The 15,595-nt window shown below is 44.7% G+C and overlaps 8 protein-coding genes across 8 annotated transcripts; 2 read left to right on the forward strand and 6 right to left on the reverse strand.

Annotated features, from left to right (window-relative positions):
* Positions 1 to 1,075: 1,075 nt before the first annotated feature.
* LOC115765281 (phospholipase A2 hemilipin) lies at positions 1,076 to 2,575 on the reverse strand. Its single transcript, XM_030708771.1, has 2 exons — positions 1,730 to 2,575; positions 1,076 to 1,665 (listed from the first exon to the last, which is right to left on the reverse strand). The coding sequence occupies exon 1, from the start codon at positions 2,468 to 2,470 to the stop codon at positions 1,745 to 1,747; it is 726 nt and encodes a 241-aa protein (XP_030564631.1). The 5' UTR covers positions 2,471 to 2,575; the 3' UTR covers positions 1,076 to 1,665; positions 1,730 to 1,744.
* Positions 2,576 to 2,855: 280 nt separating this feature from the next.
* LOC115765279 (TNF receptor-associated factor 6) lies at positions 2,856 to 4,976 on the forward strand. The gene has a single exon (XM_030708768.1). The coding sequence runs from the start codon at positions 3,007 to 3,009 to the stop codon at positions 4,456 to 4,458; it is 1,452 nt and encodes a 483-aa protein (XP_030564628.1). The 5' UTR covers positions 2,856 to 3,006; the 3' UTR covers positions 4,459 to 4,976.
* Positions 4,977 to 5,617: 641 nt separating this feature from the next.
* Positions 5,618 to 7,732, reverse strand: LOC115765278 (zinc finger protein 721). Its single transcript, XM_030708767.1, has one exon. The coding sequence runs from the start codon at positions 7,646 to 7,648 to the stop codon at positions 6,104 to 6,106; it is 1,545 nt and encodes a 514-aa protein (XP_030564627.1). The 5' UTR covers positions 7,649 to 7,732; the 3' UTR covers positions 5,618 to 6,103.
* A 280-nt stretch (positions 7,733 to 8,012) lies between these two features.
* On the forward strand, positions 8,013 to 9,237 carry LOC115765374 (guanine nucleotide-binding protein subunit beta-5). Its single transcript, XM_030708896.1, has one exon. The coding sequence runs from the start codon at positions 8,159 to 8,161 to the stop codon at positions 9,227 to 9,229; it is 1,071 nt and encodes a 356-aa protein (XP_030564756.1). The 5' UTR covers positions 8,013 to 8,158; the 3' UTR covers positions 9,230 to 9,237.
* Positions 9,238 to 9,856: 619 nt separating this feature from the next.
* On the reverse strand, positions 9,857 to 11,306 carry LOC115765373 (zinc finger protein 2). The gene is made up of 2 exons (XM_030708895.1): positions 10,671 to 11,306; positions 9,857 to 10,613 (listed from the first exon to the last, which is right to left on the reverse strand). Exons 1-2 carry the CDS (start codon positions 11,247 to 11,249, stop codon positions 9,870 to 9,872), a joined length of 1,323 nt encoding a protein of 440 aa, XP_030564755.1. The 5' UTR covers positions 11,250 to 11,306; the 3' UTR covers positions 9,857 to 9,869.
* Positions 11,307 to 11,403: 97 nt separating this feature from the next.
* On the reverse strand, positions 11,404 to 12,001 carry LOC115765423 (zinc finger protein 723-like). The gene is made up of 2 exons (XM_030708969.1): positions 11,984 to 12,001; positions 11,404 to 11,925 (listed from the first exon to the last, which is right to left on the reverse strand). Exons 1-2 carry the CDS (start codon positions 11,999 to 12,001, stop codon positions 11,404 to 11,406), a joined length of 540 nt encoding a protein of 179 aa, XP_030564829.1.
* A 380-nt stretch (positions 12,002 to 12,381) lies between these two features.
* Positions 12,382 to 14,024, reverse strand: LOC115765301 (gastrula zinc finger protein XlCGF26.1). The gene has a single exon (XM_030708796.1). The coding sequence runs from the start codon at positions 13,924 to 13,926 to the stop codon at positions 12,493 to 12,495; it is 1,434 nt and encodes a 477-aa protein (XP_030564656.1). The 5' UTR covers positions 13,927 to 14,024; the 3' UTR covers positions 12,382 to 12,492.
* A 503-nt stretch (positions 14,025 to 14,527) lies between these two features.
* LOC115765424 (zinc finger protein 154-like) lies at positions 14,528 to 15,517 on the reverse strand. The gene has a single exon (XM_030708970.1). It carries the CDS (start codon positions 15,515 to 15,517, stop codon positions 14,528 to 14,530), a length of 990 nt encoding a protein of 329 aa, XP_030564830.1.
* Positions 15,518 to 15,595: the final 78 nt, after the last annotated feature.

Genomic DNA, 15,595 nt, shown 5'->3' on the forward strand with positions numbered 1-15,595 from the left:
AACCGTTCCCTGCAACTCAATTTTTCCATCATTTGGCCGCAGCTGGGCCAGGCTGTCTATGTCTATATCCTAATTGGGTCAACGGTTAGGCTATATCAGAGCAACTTAAATTTGGCAAATATTACCCTAGATCCACCTCTGTTTGCGTTTCCGTGGCTAACGATAACTTCTTGTTGTAGTTCCATAATCTATCACAATTGCAATTTTGTTCTTAAAGGGCTCTGTTTGACCAATAAATGTACATGATTAGACTAATCAAAATTGGCATAATAAAAGTCTGCTTTGTTTACTTTTTTTTACAAACCAAATGTAATAAGTAATATGGTTAAATGGACTTGTTACTTTATTGACCTTTAGCCTTTTATTAATAGAAATGAAAAGCAGCAATAACAAAATTAAACGTCACCAATCTCTCAGATTACAACAAATGTTGGTTATCATCAAAACGTGTATTTACAACTACACACAATCGTTTAGTGCGGGTCGCTGCAATAACAGGAACTATCTGGAATGCAAGCAACAACAGATACGCCCACTTTTGCACACACACACACACACAGGCGCACACCACACGGCAAATGCTTGCACTTAACTTGAATTTGAATTTGTAACTGTGCAAATATCTCTGGCGCAGGACCGACTGAGTTATCGACTAGTCGATAGGCGGTGAACAAGTGACCAGGCTCAAAGGTCGCCATGACAGTTGAGGATGTTTTGCAAAACTGGAAAGTTTTTCCCGTGACGCATCGTCGTCTAGGCAATAACATAAAAACGGATTTAACAAAACAAACAGAGAAATGCGTTGTGTCATTACGGGTCGCTGTCAAAGGGTCATCAGCAATAACTACGTCAATGTGACGGAACACAGAGACAAGACACATCAATTAATATGTCATCCTCGCCTATGTGCTCATACATACATACATATGTATGTGTACATACATTTGTATGCACATACATATAGTACCTTCGAGACCTGATAACATGGTCGAGAGTAAAGTACAAAATTCCAAAGCTTTACTTTTTTTTGATTAAAGAAGCATTTTTGTTGAATTTGATAATCACTTTCGCTTTTATTGTTTTTGTAAATTTTTAAACACTAAAAAATACTAGACTAAACGTAGAGCATAATTAAAATCAAGGCAACTCAGTTGTTGTATGTTGTACATATATTGTATGCCACAACACTTAATAACTTAGGGAAGTTGGGGGAATAATTTTGTTATATTTTTGAACTAACTGCTAGATCGACTATGTTAGCTACAAACTATTTAAAACTTTGTTTTACAGGCAGCCTATGTTCGTATGCTTAAACTACGAATACGTAAAAGTTATATGTGATTTGGCCGTTACGCTACGTTACGCATAACGTATAACAGCGCTCGAATATACATATATGCATCTAAGTAGACAGCTTAATACGTAAAACTGTGTATTGGTATAGTAGAGTATAGTTTAGTAATAAGGTGTCCGTAAGTACGAGATTTAAGTTAAGCAATGCTTAAGTTGTTACGCCCATCTGTGCTGTGAGTTTAGTTTACCAATAGGTTTCAAACTTAATGGCAAATTAGATTTGGCAGGTAATTCGAAATGCAACGCAAGAAAACAGGCTTTGGGTTTTTGGCTGCGTTTTACATACACACATGCTATTTACTTTCGGCTTAACTGCAAGGAAAAAACAAAGATTATTGTTGTTTCAATAGACACAAAGCAATATTTGAGAATTTACCTGATGCGGCGGCGCTTAAAACTTCTTGTTATTTTTGAGGTAGGCCTTGTGGCTCACCACCTCTCTCAGGCATTTGTCAGAGTCGATGCCTGTACCTCGCTGCTGGCACACCTTTTCCGTTTTAAGGACAAAGCACTGCGTTTGCACCATATTGAAGAAAAGCTTGCCAATCGTATTGGCGTCCTCGTCACTGGCCATTTTGAGGCAGGTGCGGAAACGCCGATCGCAGCTGCAGTGCGACAGCGTATACGGGCGATAATTGAAGAGCTCGTAACGATTAGACATGGCCGGTATGTAAATCTTGCAGTGGTCATGCTTCCGACAGCATTTGTCAGCCAGCGATGCACCTCCCAAATGATTGTATGTGCCATTGGCCAAGTTGCCGCGCCCGCACCAGCGCGTATTGGGCGCTATGAACCAATCGGACACCTGGCGACGTCTGCGCGAGGGGGCCATGTGTGCGTCTGCAATATTGTCGTCATCAATATCGTACGATTCGTGACGTAGTTGCTGGGCGCTGCTGCTGCTGCTGCTGCTGCTGCTTGTTCGTGTTGGTGTCGTTTTTGCTGTTGTTGTTGCTGCACTTGCAGCGGCAGCGACATTGGCAGGCAAAGGCAGCTGCTTAGCCGCGCACAGCTGCCAGGCGAACACAATTAGAATCAACAAATAAATGTAATTGCATTTCAGTGCGAATTTTGGTGCCATTCTGTCAATCTGTCTGTCAGTCAAACAGTTTTTCATTCAATGCTATAACGTATTCTCTTTTAAGGTTTCGCGCTGCGGCACGCTTCCTACTCAAGTGTCGTTTCGACTGCGAGACGCTGGCGTTTTATGTGCTCGCACGTTGCAGCTCGACTGGCGATTACGATTCGTGTTAAGGGTACGCGCAGGTGAATTAGCTTATCTTTCTCCGAACAGTGCTGTGCAATGAAACAGGTGTTTAGCATCCAGTGTAGCAAAACTTGCGCAAAAGCTCGCTGCTAGTCCTACAAGGCAAACGTCTCGCATCTTCGAGAATGCGAATTTGAGTATTTATTGTGCACAGCTCGCTGAACTTGCATTCAGTGTATATTTAATAAAAAAAAAAAAAATGCGCTGATAAATTGCTTTGGAAATGGTACATTTTGCTTTTTGCTTTTTTACCAAATGAAAACAACTCATTACTCAGCTGTTAAAGTGTTTAGCAGTTTACAACACTGGCCAGCAGCATCAATATTTTTGTGGTAGTCAACTATATTCAATATTAAAACAATTTGGGGCTAGCTTGAGTACGGCGCATGCATGTACGTTTTAATGAAATGCAGCGAACTCAACAAGATCAAAAACAATTGAAGCTGCACCAGCAGCAACAGCACACAGAACAGGACCAGCAGCAACAACAACAACAGCAGCAGCAGCACTATCATCATCATCACCACCAACATAACAGTAACAGTAACAGCAATGGGACGCGCATTGCTGGAAGCAGCAATACCACGCCCACAACGGCAACGAATACAGTTGGTGGGGCAACAGCAATAACACCGCCCCGGACCTTGGCGCTTAATCGGAACTATGCTGCATCTGACACATCGGGGGAACACGATGGCGATACAGACTATCCGGACTCGCGTTATGAATGCGCCATTTGCATAGACTGGCTGAATGAGCCCGTGCTGACGTCATGCGGCCATCGCTTTTGCAAGAGCTGCCTCAGCGATTGGCTGGAGAATCACAACCAGTGCTGCCCACTTGACAATAAGCAGCTCTCCGCGGAGCAGGATATCTTTCCCGACAATTATACGCGTCGTGAAATTGAGCAAATCAAGCATAAGTGCCCTAACTCGCCGCACGGCTGCGCCGTTGTGGCCTCGCCTATTGAGCTGCATCGACATTTGCCCAGCTGCCCGTATCGCCGGCAACTGCAACAGCAGCAGCTCGAGGAGAAGTGCCCTTTTGCTAGCATTAAGTGCGATTTTGTTGGTCGCCCGGAGACTAATCAACTGGAGGAGCATATCAAAACAGATATGCCGCATCACATGCAGCTCATGTTGCAGGCATTTCAACAAACTGCCATTGCTACTTGGCAGCCGCACAAGCCCAGCTCTAGCTCCCTAGAGAACGGCCATAAGACTGGCCAACTGGCACCACCACCTCAGTATGCGAATGGAGTTGACGAGCAAATCGTTCAGTCCATGTACCAGCGCATCGTTGTGCTTGAGCAACGTACACGCGAGCAGGAGACACGCATCGAGAATCTCAACAAGCAGTTGCGGCGCCAGCAGCCTATCGATGCGCGGTATAGCAACGGCACCATCGTCTGGCGCATCGAGCAGCTGAGCGCACTGGTCGAGCGTCTGCGATCCAATGCGAATAACCAAGTTTATTCACACGATTGCTATACATCACCGTATGGATACAAGTTCTGCGCCCGTCTCAACATACAGCCGCGGAAGCCGCATGTGCTTAGTCTGCACGTGCATCTGATGCAGTCGGAGAACGATTTCCATTTGGATTGGCCATTCAAGGGTCGCATCAAGTTGTGCATGGTGCATCCGGGCGATGCGAGCCTCTCCCAGCATGACACCATCATGACAAAGCCAGAGATTCTCGCCTTTCATCAGCCGCGCGAGGCTATCAGCACTCGCGGCTTTGGATTTCTCGAGTATGCCAACATATCCAATATTATGCAATTGGGCTTTTGTGCCGACAATCGGCTGCTAATCAAGATTGAGATTAACATTGTCTGAATCTCAACCTGAACTCAAGTAACCACATCCCATGTGCTCAATATACAAACATACGCACAGAAATGCATAGATACACTATAGACGCAATATATATATATATACGTATATTTTATATAGACCTTATACCCTGTACGAATATTAGTCACACGGATGGCAAAACATCACAGCAAAGCAATTTTTATACCGTAGTGTAGAGGCGACTTTATCCTAACTGATATATGTACAATGCATATATGCATATATAATAGCAATTTGAACAAGCCAATTTTTGTATACATTTACACGCATTTTATCGTTCAACATTTGAGGGCAACTGTTACATTCCATGCAACTCTCGAATACCCTGCCCGAGATGCAAACTTTGTATCCGCAGTCCAGTTAACACCAACGAAATGTCGAAGACGTTGGCAGAAGACCTCAGATGGTAATCAATAACAGTATCCAGTCATGCTATACCTACCCTTATACCCGTCTATATATTATTATTATTATTATTTTGATTGTGGTTTATACTTTTAATTAACTAGTTTTATGTTTTTTTTTAACTTTGTTATTTTCATATAATGTTTATAAAACACTTCCAGTCATTTTCATTGATTTTATCAATTGCAAACACAAAAACGTCCATTATGTTATAAGTTGTTCAATTATTTATATTTTTGCCTAGTTGACTATTTTAATCTTGGCATCTAAAGCGCAATATTCATGGCAGCATAGATACTTCAAATATAAATATTTATTACATAATAGATACACTTAGGCAATATATTGCATACACCTAGATAAGCAAACTAATAATTATGTGGTAATAAAATAGCGATGGCTATACAAATAATAAAGGAAACTTTTGTATCGATACGGAGTGATTATTTATATAAAGAACTATGTAAAAGCGCCCATTTTGATACCATGTTCCCATCAAAAATACAAATCGGTTGACCTCTTACTCAAAGACTTCAAATTTTGTATTCTGGTTGTCAAAATCGCAAATATATGAGATTTTTCGAGAATAGCTGTTTTAAAAGTAGAGCTTTTTGAAGAGTTTTATATATAGCTCGGCTGCCCCTAAAAAAATTGTATAAATTCAAGAAAATTATAGCATTTTTGTGTTTTTTTACACAAGCTGGAGACTGTAATTTGAAATATATATTCTTCTATACTATACGCAGAAAATGTTTATCAATATCTCGCATCATTTAGATAATATCAATAGGAAGCCAATTTGGAGACATGATTATTTAGCATTATTCAAATAAACGATTTAGTACTCATAAAGTACATACGAATTGAAAGTAATTTAGTTTTGTAAAACCTCCCCCAAAATTGACACGAGAAGGCTGGAATGTTTGGAAGGGTTGCTCAGCGCCGAGTTCAGGGTGTCTCCCAGGCAGGCACAGCCGACTAGAAGACGCTTACGGTCTTCTTGAGTTTTCTCTTTAGCAATCGCTGCCATGATTATTTGGGTATAATACAACCTGGGACTCTCTATCTCTCTCACTCTCCCTCTCTTTATATAGGCAATTATATTAAGTGAAATATTTGAGGTAGGTTTTTATGATACATTTGCATTTCCGATTTCCGATTTGATATTTACATTGCAAGCCCCACTTGAGGCTAATGTGATTAGATTAGACACAGCGGAAAACTATGCTACATGCCAGCTGCCCGTAGCCGCAACGGCAACAACTTTCACATGCTGCTCCTGGATCAGCTCAATTGTGACAGACTCCTCCAGCAGTTTCTTCGTATTTACGCCTTCGACTTCGATTGGCGTTGCTGGCTCCTCGGTCGATTTCGAAGCTGCTTTGGCATTTGCTCTTGCCCTGGCCCGAGCCGACTCGTGGGTACGTATGTGAGCATTAAGACCGCCCGATTGAGCGAACGTTTTGTCGCATAGCTGGCATGAATATTTTCGCTGGTCGGAGTGCAGCATCTTGTGAACGCGAAGCGCTTTTTTACGCTGAAACGTAGAGCCGCAGACATCACAAACGAAAGGTCGCAGATTCGTGTGGGAGACCGCGTGCACGTTGAGGTCGTGGAAGCTATAGAATGCCTTGCCACATACCTCACACTTAGCAGGTCGTTCGCCAGTATGACGCCGCATATGGGCGGTGAGTACGCCGCGATCCCGACAGGGACGGCCGCACACCTCACATATGCAGGGCATGCGACCGGTATGGCAAATGTTGTGCGACGTCAGCTCCTTTTGCGTATAGAAGGTGGCCTCGCAGTCTGGCTCCTGACACTTGTACGGTTTGATGCCGCTGTGTCGCTGGCGATGGCGCATCATGTTGCCGGACTGAGTGAAGGGCTTGCCACAGATGTCGCAGAATATGCCCGTGTGCTTCCATCGATGACCACGCAAATCGCGCTCCGTACGAAAAGTCTGATTGCACTCATTCTCATCGCATTTGTAGATCTTGGCGGGACCCTTGCGCTGTGCCCTGCGAACGTTGCCAGCTGTAGCTGGTGCTATTTTTGTTGGCTCTCCTGCAATCCTGTGAAGTTTTGCTGGCTTGCGAACATTGTGTTTGCCGCGCTTGTGGCTCTGGAGACTTCGCTTGGTGTTGTAGGCGCGGTCACATTGATCACACTGAAAGAGCATGTCCCTTGTGTTGTCCTTCTCATCATTGTTATCAGAAGCAGACTCCTCACTGACTGCAAGGCGGGCGTCTAGATGTCCGTCCACAACTGTTTTATTTTCTGAGGTCTGCGTTTGCAGCTCTACAATATTATTTGGTGCTGCTTCCCGTCGCCAGCGCCGGGCTTCAATTGTGCTAGTGTCATCCAAATCTTCAAATGCAGCAGTAACATCTGCATCTTTGTCAGTCTCGTGCTCCCGGTCAAGTAGCGCTATCTGTGCTAAATCAACATGTATATGCTCATTAGATTCGTGAAGGTCGTCATGTGCAATTGGATCATCCTCGGACTTAATGATTAACGGCTCGAACTCCACCGGCGCATCCAGATGCTGTTCTTCTGCCTGTTCAGTGAACAACTTGCAGTCTTCAGTCTCCTTTTCTGTCTCCGTCAAATGAATCCGGCGAAAGTGCTGAGGAAATCCTGCGTATGGCACTCGCTGGCCACACAGCGCACAGCATACATCGTAGTTTGTGGGGCTAACGCAAAGCACCTCACCGCAACGAAAATTAAAATACGGCCGAGGGAATTCAGGCTGCAATTTAATCATCCTGTGGCACACTGATTACAGTACAGTTGCTTTAAAACTGGGCCCATTTAACATAGGAGTCGCATAAAGCTCCAAATTGAAGCCGCCGTCGCACCAAACACCTCACAGCTGTAAGCCGATAACACTTTCGATTATTATATTCTACTTAGCTATCGATGTGTGTTTTATGTACTTTGAAAACATTGAAGTTAATATGAATGCACAAGTCATGCCTTCATACATGTCTCCCGTATCTTATAATTTGATATCAACTATATTAACATCTATTACCGTAGTACAATAGTTGGTTTATTCCATTTTAATCGATAGTATACGTTTTTCATTGCGTTCAGTGTTATATACAACATTTAAAATAACTTGCATTTTACACACTGGCAGCAACCGCCCGTTGTGTATTCGGGTATACACTTTTTTTTTCTAACTGCAGCCACTGTATTGATTTTTCGCCCCCGCTTTTACATTGAACTTTACGGCACAAGCAGGACATAAACATAAAAATCAATTGTCAAAATGTCGGAGAGCGCCGCTTCAGCCAGCAATGCCAATGCAAATGACAAGATGGCAAGCTTGCTGAAGGAGGCGGAAAATTTAAAAGCAAAGTTGGAAGAGGAGCGCCAAAAGCTGAACGACGTCAATCTGTCGAACATTGCGGAACGGCTGGAGCAGATTGCATTCGTGAATATAAAGCCCCGCAAGGTGCTAAAGGGTCACCAGGCCAAGGTGCTTTGCACCGACTGGAGTCCTGATAAGCGACATATTATCTCATCATCCCAGGATGGACGCCTTATCATTTGGGATGCGTTCACCACAAACAAAGAGCACGCTGTTACAATGCCCACAACTTGGATAATGGCATGTGCGTATGCACCATCTGGTAATTATGTTGCCTGCGGTGGACTGGACAATAAAGTAACCGTATATCCGATTACCTCGGATGAGGAAATGGCCGCTAAGAAGCGAACCGTTGGCACACATACCAGCTACATGTCATGCTGCATCTATCCCAACTCTGATCAGCAAATACTCACCGGTAGCGGGGATTCAACATGCGCGCTGTGGGATGTAGAATCTGGGCAATTGCTGCAAAGTTTTCATGGTCACTCCGGCGACGTTATGGCTATCGATTTGGCGCCAAATGAGACGGGCAATACCTTTGTCTCTGGTAGCTGCGATCGCATGGCGTTCATTTGGGACATGCGCTCCGGTCATGTGGTGCAGTCCTTTGAGGGCCACCAATCGGATGTGAATAGTGTTAAATTCCATCCATGCGGCGATGCCATCGCAACTGGCTCCGACGACAGCAGCTGTCGGCTGTACGATATGCGCGCGGATCGCGAGGTGGCCGTCTTTGCCAAGGAGAGCATTATTTTTGGCGTCAACTCGGTGGACTTTTCGGTCAGCGGGCGTCTGCTCTTTGCCGGCTACAATGACTATACTGTCAACCTGTGGGACACGCTGAAATCGGAGCGCGTCTGCCTTCTGTATGGCCATGAGAATAAGGTCTCCTGCGTTCAAGTCTCGCCCGATGGCACTGCGCTATCGACAGGCAGCTGGGACTACACTATACGTGTGTGGGCCTAAATTCTCGGACATGCATAGTTTATTATATATGTATGTACATATATGTAAATTGAACCTGTTGAGCACGCTCCTAGGACTGCTCCCGCTGCTTTCAAAATGTATGTAAAGCATTTTGTTGTTGTTTTTTTTTTTTATTTGTTGTGTAATATTACAAGTGTTGCGCTAAATACTATATACTTTAAGTATTATGAAAGGCAAATGCACGCAACCAAACCAAAGAAAAAGCTCGTGTATTTCTATGTAAAACTCATTATGCGCCTAGTTCTAAGTTCCTGTTCGAAATAAATGTTAAAGTGAATCCAAATTTGTTTACTGCAGAAAAAGATTGAATGGTAAACGTGGGCGAACTTGATGATGTATTTTAGACAGCCTCAGTTACATGCGTGTAATGTATGCATGATAGCTTCAAATCTGTTGTTACTTATAAAAAATAATACTTTATAAGGTCAAAGATACCTTTTTCAAAAGTGTTGCACATTTTATACAATAATTGCAATGCCCTGCAGGGTTTACCTATCGAGAGATTTTTCCAGACTTGATTTTGTTTTAATTGTCGCACAACTGCTTTCTGTACGACTAAATCTAATAATAATTAACATGATAACTAAGTTGTATGCTCCAAACCAGGCCGCTCCGTATACTAATAGGGCGGACACAACATCGCTGATCCAGCATCGACAATGCCACTGACGGCCTGAGCTTTGTGGCCGCGCATATGCGCCGAGAGACCAGCTGCCTGGGCATAAGCGTTGCCGCAGATTTTGCACTTAAACTTTTTAATGCCCAAATGCAGATGCTTGTGGTGGTAGAGCGCTTTGGGACGCGAAAATGCAGCCTCGCATTTATCGCACTTGTATGGCCGCTCCGTTGAGTGCATGGCTTGATGCTCATTGAGCAGCGACTTGGAAGCAAAGCACCGCTCGCATGTCTGGCACTTGAATGGTTTCTCGCCGGTATGCGTGCGTCGATGAACAATTAGTGCATCGCGGTAGCGCGAACGATACCCGCACAGCTCGCAGATGTAGTTCCGTTCCGTGCTGTGCACGCGCCGATGCGAGGTGAGATTGTGCTGGCTGACAAAGGATTTGCCGCAGCTCTCGTGCTCGCATTTGTACTTTCGCAGACCAGAGTGGCCTTGGACATGGCGTAAAAGCGTGCGCGAACTTTTGTAGACCTTGTTGCACAAGTTGCATGTAAACTCTGTATGCACCTTGCGACGATGCGTTTCCAGGGCTCGATCCACGTCGAATGCGGCATCACAATCATTGCACTTAAAGCCCTTCGGATGCGGATGGCTCATTTTAAGGTGTATGTTTAAGTATTTTAGCGTTGTGTATTTGCCAGCACAGTATTCGCAGTTGTACTCCTTGGGTTGCCGTTCTTTCTGCGACATAAAGGCCAAATAATACAAGCAGGATTAAACAATTTGAACAGAGCTCACCTTAAAAACAGACTGCATTTCCATTTCGCTATCAGCATCGTCATCGGCATCGCTAAAGCCATGAGCATCTTCTGTGGCTGTGTCCAGTTCGTCTGCACTATGGGAACTGTCTTCGCATTCAGCATTTTCATTGGCTTCCATCGACGCTGGCTCCAATTTGACCTCATTGAGGGCGTAGACACGCAATGGCTTAATGGTCACTGCTTTAGCGACGTCGTCATCATCATCCGATCCATTAGCTGATAAAGCTGCGCTGCATTCACTCGCGCTTAATTCTGACATTGGCCTTGGTGTTGAATTTATCAGATGGAACTGCTGCTGTACCTCAATGGTGTCTGCATCCGCCATGGCGGTGGCCGCATGTGTACGCGGCTTTCCATGGCTGTCGAAATGCACATTGCGTATGTGCATTGAAAAATCTTCAAAGGCAAAGTGCTTCATTTCGCACAGGCAGCAAACCAACTGGAAGCTGCAGTACTCGTTGTCGCTTTCGTAAAATATCTCGCCGCATTTTGGGCGCAGCTGCTGATTTGCATGCAGTCGCGAGAAGTCCACATTGATAAGACACTGCTTTAACATGCTGCGGATGGTTTTATTTCAATAATTGCCATACAAATAAATATAAACAAGTCAACTGGCAGGCGAATACCAAAACAATGTCTCGATAGCACAATTTCGATAACAATAACAACATTATCGAAACAACGTCAGTGTTGGCAAACATGTTAGCGCGCTAATTTGAATTATTTGTCTCGATTGCCAGTGGCACTTTTAAGTTGGTTATGGCAGTTGCTCGCCCGTAACGCTGGCGATGCCAACGTTTGTGCTGCGCATAGCCAGCTGCCTGTGCAAAGGACTTATCACACGATGCACACTTATACTGCTTATCTTCGGCATGGAGCGGCTTGTGATGATAAAGAGCACGCGCACTGAGAAATCCTACATTGCAATCCTTGCACATGTAGCGAGTGCGCCGCTGATGTGCGTCCATATGGCGTTCGTTGTGTGTGGTCAATTGGTATCGCGCCACGAAAGAAGCATCGCATATGTTACAGCGAAAGGGCTTCTCCCCAGTATGACGACGTGTGTGCACTTTCAAATTTCCGCGTATGCGAGTTCTATAACCGCAATGCTCACACATATGACGCAGTGCGTCCTTTTCGGTGCCAACGTTTTTGGTCTGATGCCACTGTTGCTGTCGTGGATTTGCAGTCATTGAGCTATGCTTCTGGTTTGAACTTGACTTGAAAATTTCCTTTAATATAAATGCGAAATAGTGAAGTAACAAAATTGCGTACACACGATGCACTTACCAAAGCCTCGCCGGGCATTTTCACGCAGTGCATGCTAAATTTAATCGTTGGCATTAGGTTAAACGCGCGATTTGGCATTTGTGGCTCGATTAATTGTTGTCAAAAGCAGCTAAAATTAAATTACAAGACATCTAACCGCACCCTTTCCCTATCCCTTAGCCCGCCGCCTTCAACACAATTGAAATATTTCGATGCTCTGCAACAGAAGCCCGATCGATTGCAAAACCGATAGTTTTAGTCGATTTTATCGATTGGTAAATTTGAATTTCGCTCATTAAAAAATGAGAACGGAATTTATGAAAAACGAGCTGATAAGAATTTAATAGCTTAGACTATTTATGTATTCTATACATACATACATACATATAGAAAAAGATGTTTCTGCCTAATCTATGCCTGAGTTCTTAAATATAAAAACAACAACAAATTACAAATTACACATAAAATAGATTAATGGTGGAAGATATGATTTAGCACATAATTGCAGTGTATATAACAGATTAGCGATATTAGCCATTGAGCTCATCATTGCGATGCTTTCGCATGTGCCCAGCCAGTCCCGCTGCCTGTGCATAGGCATTGCCGCACAGCTTGCACACAAACTGCTTTGTCGCCGTGTGCAGGAACTTGTGATGATAAAGGCCTTTCTGTCGGGAAAACGTGGCGCCGCATACTTTGCATACGTGTGGCCGTTCCGTCGAGTGCATGGCCATGTGCTCGCGCAGACCCGAGTGAGATGGGAAACGCTTGTCGCACACCTTACAGCCAAACGGACGCTCACCCGTGTGGCTGCGTAAATGGACGCGCAGCGTCTCCTTGTTGCGGCAGCTGTAGCCACAGCTCTCGCAGACAAAGTTTTTCTGCTCCGAATGGACCTTGCTGTGGTTGCGCATGTGGCGCGTGGTGAAAAAGCGTTTATCACAGCCCGGATGGCTGCATGGCACATTGCGCTCGTTCGTATGCTTCAGCTGATGGCGTTTTAGCTCGTGGCGTGTCTTGTAGCGTCGGCTGCAAATCACACACGGCGCTCCGCCGTGCACCTTAACCACATGCTCGTCCAGCAAGCGTAGTCGCGGCAGCTGCGCATTGCACTCCAGGCAGACAAACGCCTCGGTTAGGTTAATATCATGATCTCGCTTCACGTGCTGGCGCAATGTATATTTGCCATGGTAGACTTTGTCGCAGTGCTCGCATTTGTATTTGGTGGACGGCTTGGATGCATGCACCTTTGGCGGCGCATAATCCACGTCGACGTCATCATCATCATCATCAACATCCGAGTTAACAACATCGGAATCCGCATAGTTGTGCTGTCGCTCAATGTGGCGCTCCAGCGACTTTTTGCTTTGATACGTCTTATTGCAATGTGTGCAGGCCAGCTGCTCTTTTTTGGCTTTGAGTGTGCCATCCGGACTGATGGCATCCGTGTTTTCGACGTCCGACTCAATGTCCTCATCGTAGTCCGCTTTGTGGTCACGTAGTTGCCGCAATTGCTCTGTCCCGCGGATGGGGTTACTGTCCCACTTCATGATGCTGCTGGTTAGGCCAACGGGGTCTTCCACGTCATCATCATCTTCGTCGTCGTCCAGCAGTTGTTTAGTTTCGTCTAGAAAATCTTTCCCACTGTTGCCGCTCAAACCATCATCATTGGCTAGTTCGTACCAGGAAAACGGATTTACTTGGATTGTCGCCTGCGAGTCCAAGTGCAAGTGCGGGGAGTCTCCATCCATCTCCTCCTGTTTTGGCAGTAGCGCCTCCGTTTTGAGCAGGCCGTTCTCGAAGTGCTCGTTCTGTATGTGCAGCAGAAAGTCGGCAAACACAAAGCTCTTCATGTCACAAAACGCACAGTCAATGCGATAGCTATGCAAACTTTGGAAGTATACCTCGCCGCACTTGGCATTGGCAATCCCCGCAAATGTATCCGGCTTAAGTGCCTTCAGCATTTTAATAAAGTTATTTATATTTTTGCTAACTACTGCACATTTGTATGTTTTCAAATTGTTTTTGGCCGCAACAAGCTGCGCAAAGCAACGCAAACAAATTGTGTTTGCTATTCAATTCTCACTGACTGGCTAAACAGATGATTTGTTTTGGCATTTTGCAGCACTGTATTCTTATCGGACGCAGCAGGTCACACTAAAAGGAAACCAATTGACTGGCGCCAATTGGAAAGCAACCCAGTCTATATACATATATCTACAAAAATTATAGATTTGGATATGATATGCGGCATTCTTAGTCATAAAAATATATTTTAGCTCAAGAGTAAAGATTTTTTTTGATAATTCAGCGTGTCTATGAAACCTTCTTAAGAATAAAGTCAAATGACTCTTAGCTGCCAATTTCCAGAACACGTTTGCTGTCAAAATTGATCAAAAAATATGGATCGTAGAATAGGAGCATATGAAACGAGATAATAAAAACCAATATATATTTACATATATAAGGCCAAGTTGAAAATAACACCTCTCAGCCACTTGCCAACGCAAAGTGGGCTCGGTTTGTCTTGACAAAAGAAACTACATAAATATGTATGTATGTACATTAGTTTATTAGAACTTCGGGCTTAACATGTATTAGCTGGTGCTGCCGCAAATAATTAGCATTTATGAACTTTTTATCACACTGCTCACAGCTGTATTTGGCCAAGCGGTAGTGTTTCTTCAACTTGTGGGTGCTCAGCGTGGAGGCACTGCGGTAAGTGTTGCTACACAGCTCGCAGGCAAAAGGCAAATGCGCCGAGCTGGTGTCAGCATTATCCGTCGAATCGGCCTTCTCTACACTGAGATTCGCATGTAGCTTGCGTCTGTGGGTATCCATTTGGTTGCGGGTGTAGAAGCACTTGTCGCAGACGGTGCAGGCCCAGCGACGCACTTGTGTGTGCCGCAACTCGTGGCTAAGTAGTGCACTGCGGTGGGTGAATAGCTTCTCGCAATGCTGGCATTGCAGCGCCTGGCGCTGCTCATGGGTGCGCAAATGTCGCGTCAGCGTGGAGATCGCGCGAAACTGTTTGCCACATCTCTCGCACTGATGGGGCTTGCTGCCGGTGTGTATATTTAAATGCGTGTCAAGCAGATAGCGCCGTCGAAAAGTGCGTCCACAATATGTGCATATGTTTGACTTATTGCGCGGCTTATATGGACGCTGCTCCGGCTGCTTACCCAGATGTGGGCCATCATAAGCTGCGCTACAGTTGGAGTCGACATTGTCAGTGGCAATGGTAAGTGCATCTGATCGACTTTCTGTTATTGCTGCCACTGACACTGAGATCGATGGCATCAGAAGCACGGGCTCATCTAGGCAATCAGAGGCACTCGTGGAGTCGCTAGCTTCATGAGTAAGTGCATCTTTTAGCAAATCACCTTTTCCGACGCGGATCTCTGCCTGCAAATGCTCATTGCAGAAGTGCCGCCGGAATGTATCGTAGTCCACGATGGATATGCCACAAATGCATATTATTAGGAATTTTGACTCTAATGATTCGTCGCAATGTATTTCGGCACATTTCCTGTTAATGTTGATTTCTTCGACCATCACCAAATTGTACTTACCAACACTAGTCTCCCTCGTGCAATATATCGAATTGAAATTTCCACCGGCCTTCCGATACTT

The sequence above is a fragment of the Drosophila novamexicana genome, unplaced genomic scaffold (genome assembly GCF_003285875.2).
Source record: "Drosophila novamexicana strain 15010-1031.04,08,12 unplaced genomic scaffold, DnovRS2.1 tig00000960-arrow-arrow-pilon, whole genome shotgun sequence".
In the NCBI taxonomy this organism is placed as follows: domain Eukaryota; kingdom Metazoa; phylum Arthropoda; class Insecta; order Diptera; family Drosophilidae; genus Drosophila; species Drosophila novamexicana.